Below are 18,532 nucleotides of genomic sequence, written 5' to 3'. Positions count from 1 at the left end.
TCAAGGAATGTAATCAACCAGTCAACTCTTAAATTCTTGAAGTAAGCACTCGCGTACACGTTACGCCTCAATTGCCCGGTCAGACCTGGCGTGATGTTCCTCGTCGTTCCTCGTACACCATTCCCGTTTTGAAGTGGCTTGACTCCGCCTCCACCTGGCAATCTCTTGCGCCAACTTTCTCCTCTCAGAGACTCGTAACCACAGATGATGACCAGAAGCAGTCATGTTTTTACTGGCTGTCTCAACAAGTCGTTGCTGGCACGTTTTTGGGAAGTCTCGGGGACTTTCGATTTGAAACAAGTTGCTCACTTCTTGCTGCTGTGCTACCCGAAGTGAGCAAACTCGGGCAGTTTGGAGTAGGCTATCTGACGTGTCGCCTCGAGAAGTGACAAGAATTAGACGATGTCGCAGTCTGCTACCTATTCTTGGGTTATGCTTTGCTCTTTTCTCAGTAGTTGGAAGCAGATACCCGTTCCACAAACTGTCATGCAGTCCCGACACCACGGCCAGCATCCGAAGACATGCCCCAATATCAGGAAAACCCCAATCCCTGCATCAACACCGCTGCGATTCGCGGAACACCAGACCCTGTGCAACGCTATTCCACATAATATTCATCGCTTAGGCTTAGCTCTGGGGCCGATGCAGGCCGCCCCGCCTGGGTCGCTATCATTGTGTACAATGCCGGCTTCTGATATGAACACAGCGGGGGAATCGATATCTAGAGACGCTTCCCCGCAAGTTTCATGCGGCGCTGTCTCGACGAATCTGCGCAGTAAGATGACGCCCTCCCGCATTTCCAGCCTCCGGTATCGCTAGCATCATTTCATGTGTCGCTTCATTTCCAGCTCATACCTTCGTCTGCGCTGAGTTTTGGAAGACCACTGACTCCCGTGAAGTCACGAATCCGATCGGGCCTGGATATGCAGTTTTGAAGTATGACCACGCTTAAAGGCCGAAGTGCGGTGGCCTGCAAGGCCTGCCACTCCCAGAAACTGAAGTGTAACGGTGGTACGGTTACCAGTACCCTCATTTCATGTTTGAAGCGGCTAATGATTGGTTGTGATTTCCTCAGGAACTCCATGTCAGCGCTGCTCACTTCGTCGTCGCGAATGCATTTATCCCATCAAAGAGAAGTTCACCACAGTGTCGGAAAGTTATCTGCGATGGCTGGAACGAGAAGTCAATACGACTCGGCGAGATGCCAACCAAACGCCAGCAAACTCAGCAATCGCAACTGGTTCTGTTGAAGCGGCGACTCAAAGTCCTACCCATACGTCACCCAAGTCTCCCATCAAGGCTGCCCGTGACGTCAAAGACGAAGTCATGGAAGATTGTAGCGCGGAGAACTTCGTACAAAGACTGAGGCAGCTATCATGGACCAACGGTTCCATGAGTTCAAGACATTCTACCAGCGCCGGCACTGAGGGTTACACCTACTCGCGCCTCAAATTTGATTTCCTGCGTAAGTCTGTCTAACAAACTACGTATACTGAGACCCCGTCACTAAAACAGCACGAAAAATGCAGAATCCGAGGTTTCTTTTCGGCTTCCCCCGCGTCCGTACGCGTTTCATCTGCTCCAGGCATTTGAGGAAGGATTTAGCGAATACCACTGGTTCCTCCGGAAGAGCTTTCGTGATCGGCTTCAGTTGACATACTCGGATCCCAGCTCGCAGTCGCACGACCGAAATTGGCTTTGTCGGGTATCTGTCGTTCTTGCATTGGCAGAAAGCTTCAACCGGTCACGCATGACTTCGTCTACGCACATGCAGCTCACAGGACAACAGCCGTCTAGTCCTTACGGCATGCCTCCGCCCACATCCACGACGTCCTCCCCTACATCGGAATCATCTCCATCATCGCAAACACTACCACTACCTCCAGGATCAGACTTCTTTGAGCAAGGCTTAATGCTGCTAAAAATGTCTCCCGAAGAGCCTGTAGCAGAAGATGTGGAAGCTTTGAATTTGATCGTGAGTTGAGCGCTACCAATTCAGACTTTTGTAACTAAGATATGCAGGCTTTCTACTGCTACTCTCTCAATCGAAGAAAGACAGCATATTCGTATGCGAGCCAAAGCATTGCGCTCGCGAAGCTTCTACAACTCCAGAAGCCATCCACGGACTCAAATCACGGTGCTGGAGGGAACAGCATTCAGCTGATGAATGAGCATCGAAAGAGGCTATGGTGGACTTCGTACTGCATGGATCGCATGATTAGCACCGAACTTGGCGTTGCGCCTGCGCTTTCATCTGTGCCTGATGGAATTCAGCTTCCAAATTCCAACGGGCTTACTGTTGACGAGCTGGAAGAGTTGTCAGACCCCAACCTGTTGACCGCGACAACCCAGCTCTGCGAGATCAAGCGATTTGTTGTTATAACTGCCGCCAAATATGGAGATGTTGATGAAGAGAAACGCCTGGAAATGATTAGGCCATGCATTGAGATGTTACAAGAGTGGAGGGGAAATCTGCCTTCCTCTATGACCTTCACATTCGAGGAGAATCTTCCAACAAGGCTGATGGAAAACCAGTTTGGAAGAATCCTGGCATCAATCTACTTGAGATACCATCAAGTAAGTAACTTTGGTGGCCATTCTTCCACACAGCCTGGCTAGCTTGGGCTAGGTTTGAGGGGGCGTACAAGACCAGACTGACTCGGATAGTGCTACATCTTGCTTCTCAGACCTCTCTACCTCCAGAAGCTATCCTCCATTGTACAAAAACGACGGCTCAACAGTCAGCAAGTACAGCCGAGTCGAGTTGGCTCCTTGCCAACGGAGGGCGATGACCCAATGAAAGAGGTCAAGATCCAATGTCTCGAGGCCGCTCGAAACAACTGCAAGATCTTACTCGGTCTCTGGAACTACGACAAAATCGGTAAGTCCATGCCTATGACTGAAATCTGATGGGTGCAGCTTCTGACAATGGATCTTCGTCTCAGCAAAATTTGGTTACTGGGAGTCCTTACATCTTTTCTCGGGCCTTGCGATTCTAGCTCTGGCTCGTGTATCCTTCAAACGTGGAAGCGGGGGATCCTCGCCAGTTGAACAAGATGATACCGTTCTGTACACCAAAACACGAGCCTTGCTTCGAGAAATGGCTCGGGTAGGTAATCCTGCCGCCAAGGATCACGACGCTCTGCTCTCTGATGTTGAGGCCATGGTGGATAGAGTTTGCGAAGAAGAATTGGCCACGCGGCAGACTAGCATGGAAGCCGACCATGTCAATGAGCCATTGAATTTTTCCGAGTTCATGTTCGCCGATATGGGTTCGGAGCACCAGATTTGGTGTGATACTGACTGGGAGAATATCTTGAGTACTTACACCCAGGATATCTGACTAATAATTCGATCTTGTGTATTGCACTAGTATCAAATTTAATGAGATCACAAATAATGCATCATAAGCGTACATAAGTTCACAATGAGACGACAATTTTAGTTAAAGAAATGTGTAAATTCTTTGAATATGTTCTTTGGCGAAGGCATGGCACCTCAAAATTCATCCACAAACGCCTTTAACCCAAACCAGTGTGCAAATCCGGCACTTATGCTACCCAGCCCCCTCAAGAATCATCTTTTCCAACGCCACAATGCAGAAGGTTCAGCTGATGATGCTCCCAATTTCGCTGCGCACTCATTTCAGCTATGTACACGGTTGTACCTCCGGTCAGATTTACTGGGTTGCGCCAAAGATCTCGTTGAGGTCGCGCTTGGCATTGCGCTTGATACCGCACTTGTTGAGGCAGGCGTCGATACCAAGAGCAATGTTGGCAGGGATGTGCTCGCGGAAGCTCTCAAGATCGGCACCATCAATGGTCTGAACGCCACCGAGGGTAGAAGAGACGACATCCGGGCGGAGGTTGAAGAAGGTCTGGGCAACCTGCTCAACACCGGGGTCGACGTTGTTGAAGCCGGCGACGAAGACAGCATCCTCGCAGTCCGGGTTGAACTCCTGGTGGATCGCGCCCTGAGGGAAGACAGCCATCTGGTAGGTGTTCATGGTGTTGGCAATCGGCTCGACACCGTTCTCGACCTGGAAGTTGGTGACCAAACGACCCTTGACGACAACGTTGAGCTCGGTGGCGCGGTTGTGGACGTGAGCGGTGTTCATGCCACAGGGGCCGAGGAACGCAAGAGTCATGGCGGCACCGTTGCCGATGAGGGCGGGGAACGTCTTGGCCGTGGCCGAGGTGGAGAAGCCGCCCTTACCGCGGGATTCGGAACCTTCCGGAGCACCGGCGTCGTTGAAGTCAAAGACGTAGTCGCCGGGCTGGTTCAGGAGGCGGACACGGTCTTGTTGGGTGGGGGCGGTCATGAGCTTGGTGATAAGATCCATGTTGCCGGCGCGGGTGTTGACAGGGACGATAGGAGGCAGAACATCGTCGATCGAACCGCTGTTGTGGTGAGAGTAGGTTGTGTTGGCGGCGGGGGCCGATGACATGGTCTTCGTTGAGGAGGCCGGAGCGGCAAGGGCAGCCGCGGCGAAGATGGTGGAGAACAGAATGGCGGAGGAGTGCATTTTGATTACTTTGTTGCTTTTTCGACCGTAATAATTCGATGTAGACTTTCTGACAGATAGGAGATCCCGACTGACAAAGGAGACAAGGAAATCAAGAAAAAAGAGTAGGAAATACTGGAGATTGGAAACCGGTCTGTTGATTGTGTTGCTTGGTTGTGATGGTGAAGAGAAAAGGCAACATGACAACTGCTCTGAAAGATCGTTATATACTTTTTCATCGATATCGTGATGCTCAGCAGGATGGACTTTTGATAGATGACATGAGCTTTTGGTGGTTGCCTTGAGTGAGTGCTTCGCCCCCGATATCCAATTCCAACATTCGCTCACGATGTGTTGTGTTGTCGAAGGTGATGTGTGCCAGGCATCCTTCTGCTGTTGTGCATCCGGGAATGGCTTCAAGCTTACGCCAGGACGGTAATAGCAACACCACCTCCAGCTTCATCAGCACAGCCCGGCACACTGCAGAAAAGATGGGGAAAACAGGCAAACTGATGCCCACCCAGTAAAAGCTGGCGAATAATCGACATGGGTGTTCGGGTAGCGCAACTTGGCGCTGACAGGCGACAGGGCTGATGAATGTTGGTGGCTAACCTAGGCAGCGTGTTATTACCGATCTGCTGGGTTCACCGCCGAAAGAAACAGGAAAGCTGCATGCGGATAACATATTGACCGCAGCAATCGCAGTCGCCTGCTCATAGCCATCATCCGTCAGCAGACAGCTTTGAAAGTCCGAAGATGTGTCAAGCTGAGGAAAGATGTTCCTGTTGTTGGAAATTTGATTCCTCATGCCTTTCACGTGGCATAGAGCAGGCTAGGTTCCTTCCATGAATATGCCTCTTAATCAGCGATCTATTCTGGGGCTCGTCGATTTTGAACCGATATGATGTCAGATCTGGGTTGGCTTTTGGCTTGCCGCGCCGCACAATGGATTTATTGAGTACAATGGATTCATTAGAGACTGCGCTGATGAAGTTGAGGCAGATGTTGGATGTTTCCTCTCACAGATACTTAAGCGACATAATCTGCATTATGAGAGATTGTTTCTGGACATTTGAACTCAGAATGACCTTGCGTTGGTGCATGTAGCTGAATCAAAGGTTGACTCAGAAGTCAATTATCAGGTCATTTGAGGGAATGGATTATCAACATCATCTAATACCAGCTTCTACATAGGTAAATCCGCAAGCGAGGAAATAATCAGGACGAAGAATAGGTACTTGAGACCTGACTTACGGTTACCTTTGAAAGTCACCGGTTCCAGAGTTCCTAGGCGTACGATTACTGAAGCTGATGATCCTTCCGGACGTAGTGCTTACAACCTGTCAGTTTGTGTGGCGGTACGACCAAATTTGAGCGGGGATGTAAGCTTAAAGGCAAAAAGACCAAAATATTCGGACTTTCGAATCCTTCTGTGATTGCTAGTCGTCATATCAATCCGAGCAGGTTCAACACGGAAGACTCTTTGTGGTATCCGAATTGCTAGCTAACGATGCACCCACTGGCAAGCGCAAGCGTGAGGAAACGTGCGTTGACCTCACCGTGGTCATTGAAAACGATGCGGTGGCCCATGGCACTGAGTTCGACCCTGATGACCTCCCCGTTGGTGAGGGAAACAACACACGGCGGCCGATCGAAGAGGAGCTCCTCGAGCACTTCGGCTACCTTTCCTGTGAAGACAAGTCGTGCAGTCGCAAGATGGATGAGCTGCGTTGCGCGTCTCGACCATATGCGCAGGCCACAGCTCGGGCTGCTGAGCGAGTGAAGGCCGCGGCTACGGCGACCGCCGATGAGGATGTCGAGTCGCGGCGGTAGACCGCGTTCAGCAGCGAGAAACCTCGGGCAACGGGGTGGGTCGCCGACGCGGTGACGGAGGCGGGGTGCACCCGGCGGCCGAACTGGCGGCGCTTATCCCGCTTGCGCCCGGCCCCGCCGCCGTGGACAAACTGATGTAATGTGACGCGAAAAGTTGTGCTCTGTATGAGTACGGTTGGAGGCCGGGATTCTATTTTTTTTTTTTCGCAGTTATTCTTTTTTTAATTTTGAATTGGCAATCAAGAAGATAGATGTTGTGATCGGGCTAGTTTAAGCCCCGGAATTAATCAACGCGCCTACTGCCAGGGGTACATCATGCATGCAAGAGGGGTTCAAGCCAACAAGACCTGCTAGAATATATAAAGCCCCGATGATTCATCCCACAGCCTCCCATCTTCATCTTGTATTCGTACCTTATTGGGAGCATGAGTGATTGCCGACCGGCTGCAGATAGTCAGCATAAATGTTTCTTTGTCTTTCAGCATTTTCTTTTATGGACGACAATGTTAAGAGGTTGATTTCGGGATCCGATTTATCAACTTACCCCTCATAACAACTTCCTCGTCATATCTCATATCATCTCATGGAGGGCTCATCTTTCCATCGCGAGGTGGCCCAAGGCCTCACGCAGTTCTACACAAAGTTAGCCACGACACCTTACCTGTCGCCTGACGACATCCAACACCCCCCGCCAGAGGGATGGAGTGACGCTGAGCTGGACATGGATGGCCTGAGAACCACATTATGCCGGTCCGATACCGTCGTGGACCTCCTGCGCCACCTTCCCTACTTGCAACCTGTCGGCGCAGGCGATCAAACGGATCAATGTCTTATCTTCCCGAAAAGTAAGGCTATGCGCTACTTGCGGCAAGATGGCTCGCTGGCAGATGAGCACTTAGAGGGCTTGTTTGAACTGGCCCACCTCCCGTCAGACATCGTCAGCTTGACGTATCCTGCGGGGGAGTACACGCTTTACGGCCCGCAATGGTGGCTTGTGGACTGTAAAACAGGACGTATCATCAAGTATGCGGGACCACCACGCGGCGAGGCGTTGGCAGAGGAGTTCGAGTCAGAGTGGAAGAAGGCACCATCATATACACCTACCGAGTTCTTCGAAAAGACTGCCTCGATGCTCGGCAAGGACTTCTACCCCATTCCTGGTCTGATCGATGGCATTGAGCCCGACTTCTCAACCCCCGATCGCCGAGAGCTTGCGTCCTCTATGTATCAGATTTACATGCTGGCAGGATGGCAACACGGCCGCGGACCCGGACCAGCTTTTGACCGCAAGAAGTGCCGGAATGATTTGAAGGTTTTCTTGAAGTATCGACAAGAACGCGAGTCGCGAAAGCGAAAGGCAGAGGCCGGCCGTCATGGTCCCAGACTGCCACCTCGGGAAAGAAGAGGTCCTGCGACATACACGTCTGGCTATGACCGGGACGTCATAGTTGCTGGCCTGACGAGGTACTACGAGACACTGGCCCAGATGGCCTTCTTTCCTGCGTCGCTCATCCAGTATCCGCCAGGCGGACGCTGGGGTGATGATGCTTTCCTGCCGGCCGATAAGACACGCCTCCTGGGCTTCAACGACCGTGTCATTGACCTGTTGCGGCATCTTCCGTATCTCGATGTCGACGAGACGCACGAAGACAACCGCTGGCCTGTCATTGGGCGTAGCGAGCCGCAGCGCTATCTCGAGGACAACCCGGGGCTGAACGAGGACCTCACCGCGGACAAGGCCACTCCTGAGCGCCTATGCGCCCATGGTCTCTTCCCTTTCCCTGAGAAGATGCCTGACGGTCTAGTTCCCATTGCTGGCGGAAGCGCCGACGGTAGCGGCATCGGCGAGTGGTGGATCATAGATACTAACGCCGGCACAATCATCGTCTACGATGCTGGCAACAGGCAAGTTCAGGATGCCCCGGACGATCAGCCGTGGCTATGGACGCCACCACGACCTGCTGGGCCGTACTTCCATGCACTCGTTGACAGCCTGTATTCCCTCGACTTGGTGCCTTTGCCTCGCCCCGACACGGAGGACGCAGAGTATTATCCCGAGGTGTGGGGTGCAATCCGAGAGGACGATGCGAAAGGGCAAGTATCAGACACTGAAATAGAGGTATGTGTACTTCGATTGCATCTTGATGTCATCATTGATGTCTATGATTCTGTGGTATTTGACACTGATAGCATTGTGAACGGTTCTAGGACGCTCGCGACATATATCGTAAGCATGGATGGCCAGACCTGGCCAGGTTCCGCCAACAGGAGTGCTACGATGCTTTGGTGGAATTTCGAACGAAGCTACTGGAGGAGGATGAGGAAGAAGATCATGGGCCTGCTTGATAGGCTGCGTATAGTCACGGAGGCTACGTCTCCCTGGTCATTAACACAATTGGACTCGAAGGATGGGACAGAAGTGGGTGAAAGAAGCGCCCAGTGCATACATGCCAGTTGAGACTTGAAAGACTCAGGGTGGACGGAAGGAACCAGTTGATGCAAATAGAATAGATGGGTGTCAAGGGAAGCAATCAGAGAGACATGCTTCATATGTGCTCTGCAAGGGCCTCTCTAGCTTCGCTGATTCGCAAAAAGGGACGTTATCCTAGCCATTCTAACTTCACAAGAAAAACTGATAGCAATATCAAGCCTGCGAGGACGAAGGCTTCATGGCATGAATGAAGTATGGGTATCAACCCTCAATTGGGAATCTCTATGGGCTTGAAAAGTAAGCACGAAAATGCTGACCTCTCTTGCCACAGTTGACTAAGGTACCTCGATATAACACAATGATGACAACCGCCGATCCCATGCCTTGCTTGTCCTTTGCATCCAACCCAAAATACTTGCTTAGTAGACATAGAAGTTGGTGGCATTGGGGTCTTCCCGTCTCTTCTTCGCGTTAGTGCGGATCAGAGCCCATCTCATGAACCAGGCGCAGATCACGACGCCTAGGGAGAAAGCAATGCTGGAGCACATGGCAGTGAGGAATCGAGGGGAGTCGGAATCGGGCCATAGGTAAGGAGTGTAGATACTAGCAGCGTTTCCAAGCGTGTTTGCCATGGCGATCGCGACAGCCTTCTTCTCGTCGGTCTGGCCAAGGACGGACGAAGTCCATCCCAGAATCAAGTTGTTGACGCCGTATGTGGCGCCAACGAAAAGCATGATACCGGTATATCGGACACCCATGTTGAGGGATGCGACGGACATAACAAAGCCCAAGCAAACGATGAGCTTGCTAATAGTAATGTGCCAAGTACGCTCGTTGAATTTGCCCGATGACCACGGCACTAGGACTGAGAAGAAGGCCGAGAAGACGTAAGGCGGGCAGGTGAGAACGAGGGTGATTGTGGTGTTGAACTCCAGGGTCCCTACCACGGTAGGGAGGAAATTCTTAAAGCCGTTGGCAGACAAATGGAGGTTGTCCATGAGGCAGAAAACCCACGTACGCCAGTCCATGCAAGCCTCTTTGAGGCCCGTCCAGACAGATGTTCCCTCGCGACGGTCGGTGGTGTCGTTGTAGATTCGGGTATGGGCCAGCTGGCGTTCCTCCTCAGTCAACCAGCGGGTCTTGAGGGGGCTGTCGGGCAGAAGGAAGAAGGCGAAGAAAGCGACGAGGATGGAAATAGCGCCTTGAATGATGAAGAGCCTAGGAGAACCATTAGCGAGCTGCTTATAAGTGCGGGTGCGACATTGCTTCAATCTTCCGATGAAGAAATCGCCTTCATGTTTGCACTTACCACTGCCAGCCGTGGAGACCTCGCATACCGTGCATCTCGGAGAAGATGGGAGCTGCAATAAGACCAGAGAAAGCACTGGCGGCCATGTTTCCAGTGTAGAAGATGGCCATACGAGAAGACACTTCCTTGCGAGTGTAGAACATGGAAAGCATGTAAAGAGCGCCTGGGTAGAACTGCGTTTCAATGTCAGCTAAAGACATCCGGTGATGTCGGAGTAGTCGTGACGTACAGGAGCTTCGGTAATTCCAAGAAGGAAGCGGCAGACCAGCATGGTCGCGAAGTCATGGCACTTGTAGGTCAATAGACTGACGACGGACCATGCCATCATGAACCCGGCCATGTAATATGAAGGGCGGACTCTGTTGAGAATCATGTTCGATGGAACTTGGCCACATAGGTAGCTTTGACGCAATTAGCCGGAATGGCCCCAAATATTAGTAGGGATGTGGGCCTACCCGACGAAAAGAATCGACACGCAGGTGTTGTATTGCGTTCCCTTCAAGTTCAAGTCCTTGTGGAGGCCATTCAACTTGCCGTTGATCATGGCGTTTCGGTCCAAGAAGTTGAGGAAGTACATGACCCAGAGAATCGGCTGTCATACTACCGCGTCAGCTTCGGCGCCTCTAGCATAAGAGGTCGTTTGCGGGAACATACCAAGATGTACCAATCAATCTTCTTCACCAGGGCAATCTCCTTGGGATCAGTCTTGGTGTGAGCTCCGAACTCGTCCACTTTCTCGATGACCGGTTGCTTCATGAGCGCCGGGTCATCAGTAGTGAAAACGTGCTCCATCTGGTTGACAGCGACCTTGTCCTGAGGCGACCCGGGCCGGCTAGTTTGGACGTTGGTAGCCATCGTGATGTCGTGAATGCGCCTGACAGCCGTTCAAGAGAGTGAGAGAGCTGAAGTAGCCTAATACACGAAAATTTGGCGGGATTCCCTCCAGTCTGTGCTTGCGACTTGACGAAGGAGAGGAGGTTGGCCGTGGGTGTCCCTGATGCTTCCAGGTTGAAGAACAGGAGTTCGTCTGATATAGCTAGAGGAAGCTCAGATATATATCCCCGTCTCCATCAACCTCATCCCGGCAAACCCCATGTGCACTCACCGTTCGCAGCCATCGCGTCGGGTCCAACACAGCGGAGTCTGTCATGTCTAATTGGTGGAGACGAGAAGAATCCCCATGGGGTAGATGGGGTTAGACGGCTGACGGCTTTTCCGCGAGTGCGGAGTGCGGGGAAGAGGAGAAGCCAAGAACTTTTAAAGGGCTTCACATCCCGAACTAGAGCCAAAGCCTGAGGTGCAGATTTGGATGCGTGTTTACGGCTGGGCGAACAGGGTCTGGTGCCGTGTTCTGGCACCAGTCCAAAAGCGATTCTCATTGTGCATCCTTTTGCTCCTCAACGTGTTGACTTCGATGAAGAATCTTTACCTTGTCTGAGACATGACCTCGGTACCTCCCTCATGAAGCCACTTTCTTTCTACCTACCTTCACTCCCAGCCGTTCATCTGAAGTATCGTCGTCTTATCATAAACTTCCCGCTGACAACGTCGTCTTTCTTGTATCATAGTCCGAAGAACTCAAGGAGGCGCAGCGCCATGCCACTCCCCTGTCATACTTGCCAGTCACCCCAACCAGAGAGGGCTTGGCGGTGATGGCTTTTCTGAGCCTATTCTCCTTCACACCCCCTTGGCCTATGCCGGCGTGCCAAGTTCTACGCGGAAAACAACACGGAAAACCTGCTTTCTGACGGAAATGCTATCATCTCGTTTCTTCTCGTCTTCTTGGCCTCGTGGATCATCAGCCAAGGCATGGCAAAAGCGCATTTCAAATGAGCTTATTTGGAAAGCTGAGTATGTGTCGGAAAACACATATGATCGCAGGTTGGAGAAAAAGCAGAACACGGGTCCACACCCGCAGCAATTGCGAGGCTATTAGTCTGAAGAGCTACCATGCAAGATAGAGACGAAGTTCAGACATACAAATTGCGGACCTGGGCAAGAAAGATACTCCCCCACGCCCCGCATCGAGACACTGCCAATGGCTTTTCGTTGGTGGAGTGTCACCCCGTGTCGGCGGATAGCATATCCGCATATGCAGCTCAAGCGGTCCCGGATCTCTTCGTCGTTCGGTCTTCTTGTTGGTCACTTTTACCATGACCGAACAATAACGTTGTGAGAAATTGGATGTTTGTTTAGTGGAGTTGGCTGGGGTGCAGATGATTGTCCGCCGTTGGTCCCCTTCCTTGCTACAGTTGCAATGCGGGGTGACATGGCAGGATTTAGACCCAACGACTGTTGAACACCGCCTGTCGGCTTCGTTCCCTATTCAAAAGGTTGGATCAGGGTTGCATCGCGGTGCAGTTGCAAACATCTGCGAAGACCACAAACCGAGTTGCCGAGCAAGCGTTGATATCGGTCTACTCCGTGCATGTACGGATAGCTGATGTGCGAAGTGTCAGCACACAGAAGCAGCAAGGATCTTCTTCTGAAGGGACAGCCAAGGGAGCGGTTGGTCGTTCCAGCAGGATATCACGCGATGTTGGTGCAGCTTGGACACAACCACCATAGTCGTGGTATGGCCTGTTCATTTCGATTTGTTGGAATTTATTGCCAAGAAGCGCATCTGCGTTGGCAGCCATGAATCTCTTGGGCAAACTTGGCTGGCTTAGGTCTCTTCGCGAAGCCACACCATGTAAGCTTGAACGTGGCCTGCCGCCAGATAGCCGCCTGCCATCCCATTCCGTTGTCGAACTAATGTCAACGCCAAGGCCGGCTAGCTTAGCTGTCCCGAGGAGATGGTTTGCACACACTCTCCGCTCACTAAAGGTCGGCGATAGAGGCCTCCATCGCGAAAGGCCGACGGCTAAGTATCATGCTGATCCGGTGTGGCTTCGGAAAAGCACATCCAGTACAGCTGAATCTTAGCCTTAGCTTCCTTTCATACCGGAGTTGACGAGTCGCTAAAGTTCACGTCAACCTAGTTGAATCTTTCCATATCGTGAACTCGGACCAGCACGTTCGCTGCTTCTTACGGAACCCATTGAATGTTTGCGTTCCGACCGTACACGTAATCAATCTGCATCGATGCCGAAAACAACATTTCTACACAACTACGTTACAAACTCTCATTATGAAGGTAATATATACAGGAATAACCCCTTTTCCTACAATATCGAGCCAACTCCTATCAAAAGGGGTTAGTGATATTTCTCATCAGAACAGTACCATTACCAAACACTGTTCCGTTCCTCAAGACATCAACCCGCCACGGGTCAAAGTGAGCAGGCGGGTTGTCAATCTTCGTACCGTTCGCATAGATGATTCCATTCCACGGAGATGGCAGCCTCTTGTTCGACTTCTTGAACAACGGGTGTCGTCGCTTGTTGACATAGCAGTTCTCACTGGCCATGTATAGGTTCAAGCCTAGCGCTAACGTCCGCAGCTCGGGCGCGGCATTGTCCCAGTTACGATCGTACGTGACGCGAATCCCGATATAGTCCATCAGAAGCACCGTGGGAAACGATGTCGGGGACATATTTGCCACGCCACCGTAGTACAGCATGGGTGTAGTAATGTAGTTGGCCAAGTTCTCGAGCTCGTAGGTCAGCGCGTCAAAGTGAGCGGCGTTGAGAAGCCATTGCGACACGAAGAACTCGTCGTTCTTCGCACCGTCAGAGCGTGCACGGTCTTTGTCCCCGAAGCCTGAGACCTGGAAGTCGAGGAGGTTTTGAACATTGCCTCCCTTGCCATCCTCCCATCTATCGGTACGGTCCATGTGTGTACCTGCGAGATAGATGCCCGACGCCGGATCATCCTTCGGGACGCCGTCCTCGACACCGAATTGGTCAAGAATAATGGCCACACATCCCTTGCCGTCGTTCATTGACATGAACTCACCCATCAGCCGGTTCTGGAACTTGGTCGCTGCGGTGAGATCGGGGCACCGGTACTTGATTTCCTTCAGCTTCTTGAAGAACGCGGCCATCTCTTCCTTGTCGAAGGCGTCACCGCCCGCACCGGGCTCAAAAGCGACCATGTCTCTCATCCACAGGAAGATGACTTCGCCAGGAGTACTGTCATAGAAGCTTTGATGTGTTAGTTCAAGAACAGAGACAGCAGAGGCTGAATGGCTCACGCATTGATTCCATCGACAACGCTAGACAGCGTCACTCCTGATGCTCCGACGACTGTGGTTCCTCGTGGATCGGCGACGTGGAAGATGTGGAACTCCCCATTGTCGCTCGCCGGCACACGTGCAGGTCGAAGGTCGAAGTAACGCGCGCCGAGCTGGAGTTGTTTCTCGATACCGTATGCCTGCGTTTGGGTGTCCGCCGCGACGCCTGACAGAATAAAACAATTAGCACCCACACCCAGAAACATGCATGAATGCCAGACTTACCGCCCCATTTGTATTTACCGATGGTACTCATTCCAGAGTCATGGGCACCAGGTACAATGACATGCTTCACTTGTCTTCCTTTGATAGCCTCCCTGATGGAACCCATCCAGCCCTCGGGTGAGCTGTCAAGCGTGAGCGAATGGTGGTATCCATAGCTTTCGCTGCCCGTGATGACAAAGGTGACAGAGACTTCAGACCCAGGAATCTCGTACTCTCTGGTGCCTAAGCCCCAACCATCCAGATTGACCACGAATCGTTGAGGTCTGCTGTGAGGATAGTGCGTCGTGGCCTTCACGTGGAACTCTCGGCTCGTGCCGACGACCTCGAAGTAAGCCTCGCCGTTGTCATCGACTCTGCTCTCGCCACCGACTCCGAACTCCACCAAGTTCTGGCGCGCATGTCCAGGTGGGATATCGCCGAACTCGCCATGAACCTGGTAATAGTGCGAACGGTCTTTCAGGTAACGAAAGCGGTACGGAGTAAGATTGACGATTGTCATGTAGTACGTGTTGGTGTCGACCAGCGGGTACACGGCATGCTCAACGCCAGGCATAGCCTCCCGAGAGAACGTGTTATCATTCGTATCGCACGTGTCTCCTTCCTCAATAGGATAGTCGAGTTTGCACGCATCGCCGGGACAGTAGCCACGGGAGCAAGCAAACTGACACAGTCCAAAGTCCTTGATGCCATCGTTCAAGGCTTCGCCTGTCGTGTCCTTGGGTGCCGGCGGCTCCGTCAAACCGCCTTGCCCGGTACACGAGCAGACGCCTATTGGACAGAAGCCGTAGTTGCAAGCATATTGACACAAGCCCGTGAGGCCGTTGTCGGACCTTCCCTGAGTGCATGCTGGAGGAAGAAATTCCGAGACGGTAGGAACGATGATGGGTTGTTCGGTTGGACTGCAGGACTCCGAGGGACAGAATCCACGACTGCATGCCCACTTGCAGAGTCCTGTGTAGCTCTCACTCTTGCCGGCAGCTGGGAAACCTGTGGCACCGGTCCCAGTAGGCTCTGGAATAGGTTTGCCGATAGCAAGACATTGGCATGCCGAGACGGGGCAGTAACCATACTTGCAGGTGAATTCGCAGAGTGTGGTGAAGCCGGTTGCTCCTGTACCCTTGATACACTTCTGCTCATCGCGCGATGACGCCGGTGTGGCTGAAATGGATCCCGCGGCCATGGCACTTCCAACCCACGGATTCCAGTTGGTGAGGCCGCCTTCTGCGCAGGTCCCAGTGATAGAACCACCGGTGATGGTTGCGATAGTACCTCCTCCTCTTTGAAGAGTGATGACAACTGAACCGCTGCCTTGGAAAGGAACGCTTCCGTGGTAGACGCCAATGCCTCCGTCGGGGACTGATGTCCACGTTCCAGCCTGCGAGGTACCACCGACGCTGACGGTAACGTCTGCCGAGGAGCCCAGTACAGCTGAAAAAAAGATCCTGTCCTGCATAACTTCGGCTGGCGAGAACTCCAACTGCAACTGGCTGGCGGTGTTGCCGGACGTGTCACCATCACCACAGGCCTTGGCCGGGGTCGTTCTGAACCAGCCCATGACGCCCTCCTTTGTCACAGTAGCTTTTCCGTTCTTGTAGTAGTCAATCCAGAAGGGTAGAGTCATTCGCCAACCATCATGAGGAAGGTTCTTGGCGAAGTTGAACGGGGCCTTGCCCGTCTCAAAAGCGCCCATGGCATGATCCCGAAGAGGTCCGATGTGATGAGACTCTCCGTAGTCGTTCCAGGAAATGATCTCAACGTAGCTGTAAAGGAGTTGAAGTTAGCTTATGGTATGATCTGGAAGGATGCGAGACAGCAGGCTGGAGTGGAACTTACTCTGGCTGATTGTAGACGATTTGGATCCAGCGGTCATGCCATAGATCATCTCCGCGCCAAAGCCAGTTCTTATGGAAGCCAGGGAGATTGGTGTAGAACCAAGGCGCAGCAGGCATCATGTAGGGCTTCTTATCCAAATACTGATAGTACGAAGCGTCCACATATGTGTCCATGTTCCTGTTTCCCCAAGGCCACGCAGCCCAGTTGAAGAGTCCATCAGCGACGCCATTCGATAATTCTAACGCCCTCTTGGCTCCTTTGGAGGACCAATCAGGCATGAAGAAGCAAGGGAAAGAACGCTTGATGTCAACCCAATCTGACGCTTGTTCGGGGCCTTCAAAGGTGGACACAAGAGGAGTGCCATCACTATGCTTGAAATATGTCGAGCGGGTAGCGTAGGTTTTTAGGAGATCGAGGACGGTGTCCTTGGGCCACGGGCCCCTGCCGGCGTAGTCGAAAGAAAAGATGAGTTTGAAGCCCATGGAACTGGCCACGTCAAAGACGTTCTTGAGCGAGGCATCGTTCATGGGCTCTCCATGGGCAATGTTGAGGGCAAAACCGTCGATGTGAGCCTCTTGAGCGAGGCGGATGTCGTCACGCCAGGTGTCAAGGGTGTACTTCTCCGTGTTTCCTACCTATTGAGGGTCAGTGGCCTGCTGAGAGACACTCAACGAAGATATACGCACCATGAAATGGGCAAACACTGCTTTAGCTTGCACATGGCAGGCGCCTGCGAGGATCGCCAGAGATTCAAGGAGCGGAAATCTCATGGCGGCCGGTGAATTCTAAGAAACGAGGAAGCTTGCTCTGACATCCGATTTCCATTTTTAAGGGAGTTTGTTTCCGCTTATAACTACGCTGATGTCCTGAAAGAGCGGGAATTTCAGACAAGTCTCTGATACGTTCCATCGCCAGACTTTCCTTCGAGCAACTGTGGTTGCCTGCTGTCTCTCGAAGGACATGCCGATATGGGAGATAATGGCTTGGCGAACTTGCAAAAGATCTTTTTTTACAGTATAAACCTCTGTCAGACCAACCTCGGATGGGGCCGTAAAAGTGAGATTGGGTTCTTGATGCCGAATTCAGCTTGTATTCCGATGCTTCTTCTGCGGCACAGTGGTTGAGTGACTGGTGGTGCGGATATCGAGGCTCCGCGCCTCCCTTCAAATGATAGATATCATGTGAAATGGCCTTCTGTGCCGCTTGGTGAGGTTGTTAGTACCTCAAAACGGCCCGCGGAGCTAAGCCTTGTAACCCTTGGAGCGTCTGGATCATCACGTCTTGCTGCATGTACAGGGAGCCTGGAGGCAACCAGTTCCTGCATCTGACACGACCCTTCACGTTTTCCGAGGCCAGCCCTGACGGGTGATCACCAAAGTTCTTCCTTGGTTGAAGTTGGCGGGGTAGGTGTGAAAAGCTTTTACCAGCAAACTAGATTCGACTTCTTGATATCCCCACGACTGTTGCACGTGGAATCGTCAGGCCATTACGGTCCAGAGTCCAGACACGGCGGTTTCCGCTGTCTTCCCTTGGAGATCTTTCTGACTAGCCATGAAGAGTGGTTATTTTCAAAAGTCGGGATACGCGTCCTTCATCATAACCATCAGATGATTATCTTGCATGTGTCCCTCGCAGAAATGTAACCTTTGCGTTGAGTATGCTCGTCAGCCGTTCCCTATCTGACCGCATCCATTAAACCCCTTGTCTCTAGACCCTGGTGATTTCCGGCTAAGTGCGGAATCCAAAGCCACGCGGTCGAGCATTCGTCAAATCTGCTTGCGTCGGGATAGGCTGTATCTAGTTCTCCCGAACGTCGGATGGAGTCTCGGTCCATTTGAACACCGACGTCTAAGCCTGGACGGCCTTGGACCCCATTGTATCAGGGGTCTACGGCAGGCACCCGTGGATCTTGCAGGCGTGGAGATTGCTTATTATGAAGCTTGTCTAGGTAGTGCAGATCTTGGCAACAATGGCGCAGCTAATCGAGGGTCCCGCGCAAAGTCAAAATTAAGATCACGGAGACATACAAGATAGTTTCGAGTACGGAGTCAAACGCGTCAACAGCAAACCCGATGTCTTCAAGACCTTCGATGTTGAGTGTCATGGTCAATCGGTACGTTGATGCTTGTCTAGCTACTCTTATCACAAGTAGATCAATTGAATTTGGAACTTTGGTATCTTCAATCCTTCTTTTAACTTTGGTTCTAATGCTGACAGCAATTT

The 18,532-nt window shown here is 52.0% G+C and overlaps 6 protein-coding genes across 6 annotated transcripts; 3 read left to right on the top strand and 3 right to left on the bottom strand.

Moving 5' to 3' along the window:
- Positions 1-1,750: 1,750 nt before the first annotated feature.
- Positions 1,751-3,343, top strand: CkaCkLH20_09746 (uncharacterized protein; the record flags this gene model as incomplete). The annotated part of the gene is made up of 4 exons (XM_038892461.1): positions 1,751-1,975; positions 2,023-2,577; positions 2,668-2,881; positions 2,946-3,343. 4 exons carry the CDS (start codon positions 1,751-1,753, stop codon positions 3,341-3,343), a joined length of 1,392 nt encoding a protein of 463 aa, XP_038742344.1.
- Positions 3,344-3,679: 336 nt separating this feature from the next.
- Positions 3,680-4,525, bottom strand: CkaCkLH20_09745 (uncharacterized protein; the record flags this gene model as incomplete). The annotated part of the gene is made up of 1 exon (XM_038892460.1): positions 3,680-4,525. One exon carries the CDS (start codon positions 4,523-4,525, stop codon positions 3,680-3,682), a length of 846 nt encoding a protein of 281 aa, XP_038742343.1.
- A 1,476-nt stretch (positions 4,526-6,001) lies between these two features.
- On the top strand, positions 6,002-6,337 carry CkaCkLH20_09744 (uncharacterized protein; the record flags this gene model as incomplete). The annotated part of the gene is made up of 1 exon (XM_038892459.1): positions 6,002-6,337. The coding sequence occupies one exon, from the start codon at positions 6,002-6,004 to the stop codon at positions 6,335-6,337; it is 336 nt and encodes a 111-aa protein (XP_038742342.1).
- Positions 6,338-6,920: 583 nt separating this feature from the next.
- CkaCkLH20_09743 (uncharacterized protein) lies at positions 6,921-8,683 on the top strand (the record flags this gene model as incomplete). The annotated part of the gene is made up of 2 exons (XM_038892458.1): positions 6,921-8,456; positions 8,546-8,683. 2 exons carry the CDS (start codon positions 6,921-6,923, stop codon positions 8,681-8,683), a joined length of 1,674 nt encoding a protein of 557 aa, XP_038742341.1.
- A 504-nt stretch (positions 8,684-9,187) lies between these two features.
- CkaCkLH20_09742 (MFS transporter) lies at positions 9,188-10,932 on the bottom strand (the record flags this gene model as incomplete). Its single annotated transcript, XM_038892457.1, has 5 exons — positions 9,188-9,986; positions 10,078-10,250; positions 10,307-10,478; positions 10,533-10,669; positions 10,732-10,932. 5 exons carry the CDS (start codon positions 10,930-10,932, stop codon positions 9,188-9,190), a joined length of 1,482 nt encoding a protein of 493 aa, XP_038742340.1.
- A 2,332-nt stretch (positions 10,933-13,264) lies between these two features.
- On the bottom strand, positions 13,265-17,079 carry CkaCkLH20_09741 (uncharacterized protein; the record flags this gene model as incomplete). The annotated part of the gene is made up of 5 exons (XM_038892456.1): positions 13,265-14,162; positions 14,213-14,417; positions 14,477-16,236; positions 16,310-16,944; positions 16,996-17,079. The coding sequence occupies 5 exons, from the start codon at positions 17,077-17,079 to the stop codon at positions 13,265-13,267; spliced, it is 3,582 nt and encodes a 1,193-aa protein (XP_038742339.1).
- Between the last annotated feature and the right edge of the window lie 1,453 nt (positions 17,080-18,532).

Source organism: Colletotrichum karsti, assembly GCF_011947395.1.
Source record: "Colletotrichum karsti strain CkLH20 chromosome Unknown Scaffold35, whole genome shotgun sequence".
Lineage (NCBI taxonomy): Eukaryota > Fungi > Ascomycota > Sordariomycetes > Glomerellales > Glomerellaceae > Colletotrichum > Colletotrichum karsti.
Note: the sequence above shows the minus strand (reverse complement) of the source record. Positions and strands in the feature narration are given on the sequence as shown.